The 2,644-nt window shown below is 40.1% G+C and overlaps 1 protein-coding gene across 8 annotated transcripts in view; it reads right to left on the bottom strand.

Moving 5' to 3' along the window:
- Positions 1–2,644, bottom strand: part of LOC108628115 (protein kinase shaggy) — a 50,698-nt gene that overhangs the window by 36,708 nt on the left and 11,346 nt on the right. For 5 of the 8 annotated variants that reach the window (XM_026816222.1, XM_026816221.1, XM_026816228.1 and 2 more), the window contains one exon: positions 675–707. The exons of the other annotated variants lie outside the window; for them this stretch is intronic. In XM_026816222.1, coding sequence (XP_026672023.1) covers positions 675–707 — 33 coding nt within the window. The remainder of the gene's footprint in view (positions 1–674; positions 708–2,644) is intronic. 8 annotated transcript variants of the gene reach the window in all.

Here is a 2,644-nt window from a genome sequence, read left to right as displayed (position 1 = left end):
TTTTTCTAAAAGTCCAAAACTTTTAAATTTTCCATGTCTTAAACTTTTGGCAGAGATCTTACGGCTCCTGCAACCTTAAAAACGTATGTAAGATCGCGTCCTTCAGATTCAGATTGTTGAAATAAAATTAGAAACGTTTTATAGTGAAATTTCATTTTTCTGAGAAGATACTATTTCTCTTTTAAATATACTTTAGGGAAAACGATGTCGAGACGCTATCTCGTTTGTTTTCTTCTGACTCTTTCGAAATTCTCGCAACACGTGTTCGACGACTGGACTGTGATATCGTTAACATTTCTCGAAATCGACATGAATTTAGAAGATAGATATGATTTTTGTGATCGTAGATGAAACTAGTGATGAGTCTAATGATTTTAAAGCTAAAAATCATTTAGTACTTGGATCCGTATTATAAATTTCTTGCTTATTTGTCTTCGCATACTTCATCTGTTACTCTTGAACTGGATTCTTGAGATCCAAGTACTAAAGATGTGAACTGACGATTTTGTACGCGAACTCATCTGAACCCATTCCTTTTCCATTTAGTCAAGTACTTCACTAAAAAAAAAAAAATCATTCAGTCTGATTCTCGAGTACAAAATCATCGAACTGTTCGTATATATATTTGAGATTCCTTACGTCAAGAGCATCTATAGTAGCAATCGGACCATTACCTTTTTTTAAAGTTACACTGCCAGCCGGATGACCTGAAAATGAAACAATAAACGACACTGCGGGATTTCCATAAAAACAATCAATTCTAATCGTATTGTGTAGGGTAAAAACAACTAGATCGTGTGTCTCTTATAAATGTAATAGGTGTATGTATAATATATATATATGCAACAAAGGCGTGCTCCGCTAAGTCAATCAATTCAATTCCTAAAGCGTGCCCGTTTAAACCGATGCCGGAGAGATTAGCTCTGACACAGACGAAAGCGTTCATCGATCGCCTTCTAAAACGCGGGAGCGATTATCTGCTCGAGAAAGGGATTCCTTCTCGTACCGTACGCGTTCTGCCTTACTAACGGAGAACGACAAACGTTCTCCGGAAAACGAGGGAGCCACTCTCCTAGCAGCAGCGCGGCGCCGCTTTCGACGACCAAGTCGTTCAAACGAGCGTCATCGTACCAGCAAAATGGAATCATCGAGCGATCGACCGTTTCTAATTTTGCAGGGGATTTTTTACTAAATTGAAAGCCACGATACGTTCGTCGAGGAAGCTCGATCGATGATCAGAGGCGAATGACGTATTTTAAAGTTAGACGCGCTGTTCGGTTCTTCGGTTCGTTCAACTTGAACTTTCGGTACCGCCAAGGTCGGCACCTGCCACTTCGAAATCAAGGAACAAGCGTGAAACAATAGTCGCCGCAAATAACTTCCGCGAAGTCGGATTGCACAGCCTGTACGGCTCTCCGTGCCGCGAGAAATTGATCGGTCGACTTTAATGCCAGCCATTTCGAGCGTAATACGATTGAGATCAGGCCCTCGATTTCTCTAATCCTCGTTTTCGATCTCCGTATCGGTGACCTTGTGCAAAGTTAAGGATGTATTGGCTATACAGTCAATCACAAAAGTTTATGTACCTTAGAAAAACGCATTTCCTATAATTAAAAAGAAACCAGACGTCGGAAGAATAATGCTAAAAAAAAACGAAAATTTTGCCAAATCTGAAGGGGTACCCCTTGGAAAAATCTTGGAAAAATAAAAAATTTTTGTTGTTGTTTATTATTAGCATTGTTCTTCCGACGTCTGATTTTTGTTTAAAAAATGCGTTTCTAAAGTGCATAAACTTTTGGGATTGACTGTATAGCTAATACATCCTTAAAGAGCACAGCCTCGTTTCGTCAAAAAAATGAACATTGAAATTCGTCCAATCGATACGAGGGTAAACAATTTCTGATGGGCGCGGTGATACGATATTGAATCAGAAGAACAATTGTTTTATAAGTTTCATTGTATTTTAGACATCGAAGTTTCGCACGTCATTTCGTTAGAAAAACTTTTTGCCCGTTGGTCACGTAACCGAGTTCGGAAATTCAACTCGTTAATCCCTGACTCGAAAGTCGCGAGGGTGGAAGTTCGGACTCGTTGCAAGTCTTTGGACTTGCCAACGAGATCAGAAAGCGAACGATCCACAGGAAGCGATCGATGACTCGGATGAACCCGTGGCAAAGAGGGTTCGAAAGTCCTCTGGTGGCGAGCAGGAGAGCCGGAGCCACACCCAATTTGCTCCACATCGAGGAAACGTATAGCACTTCCCGTTTCGAGACGCGGTCACCTCTACATATTACACCATAATTTCAAAGCGTTAATTCATTACCCGATCGTCGTTTCTCATCTATCGAACCCGGACAGAATCTACCAAAAATCCCGAAACTTTATCACGCTTATCACCACAAAAGCATGAACGATGTTTGCTCAGTTCCGAGGTAGACGAACATGGAAGCAGGTGATGTTAAGGATGTATTGGCTATACAGTCAATCCCAAAAGTTTATGCACTTTAGACACGCATTTTTTTAAAAAGAAATCAGACATCGGAAGAACATTGCTAATAATAAACAACAAAAAAAAATTTTCGATTTTTCCAAAGGTACACCTTCAATTTCTTCCAAATTTTCGTTCTTGGCCAATAACTCCCAA

This window comes from Ceratina calcarata, unplaced genomic scaffold (genome assembly GCF_001652005.2).
Source record: "Ceratina calcarata isolate Rehan_Ccalc_2016 unplaced genomic scaffold, ASM165200v1 scaffold5.2, whole genome shotgun sequence".
NCBI classification, from domain to species: Eukaryota; Metazoa; Arthropoda; class Insecta; order Hymenoptera; family Apidae; genus Ceratina; species Ceratina calcarata.
This window is presented reverse-complemented; position numbering and strand designations above follow the sequence as displayed.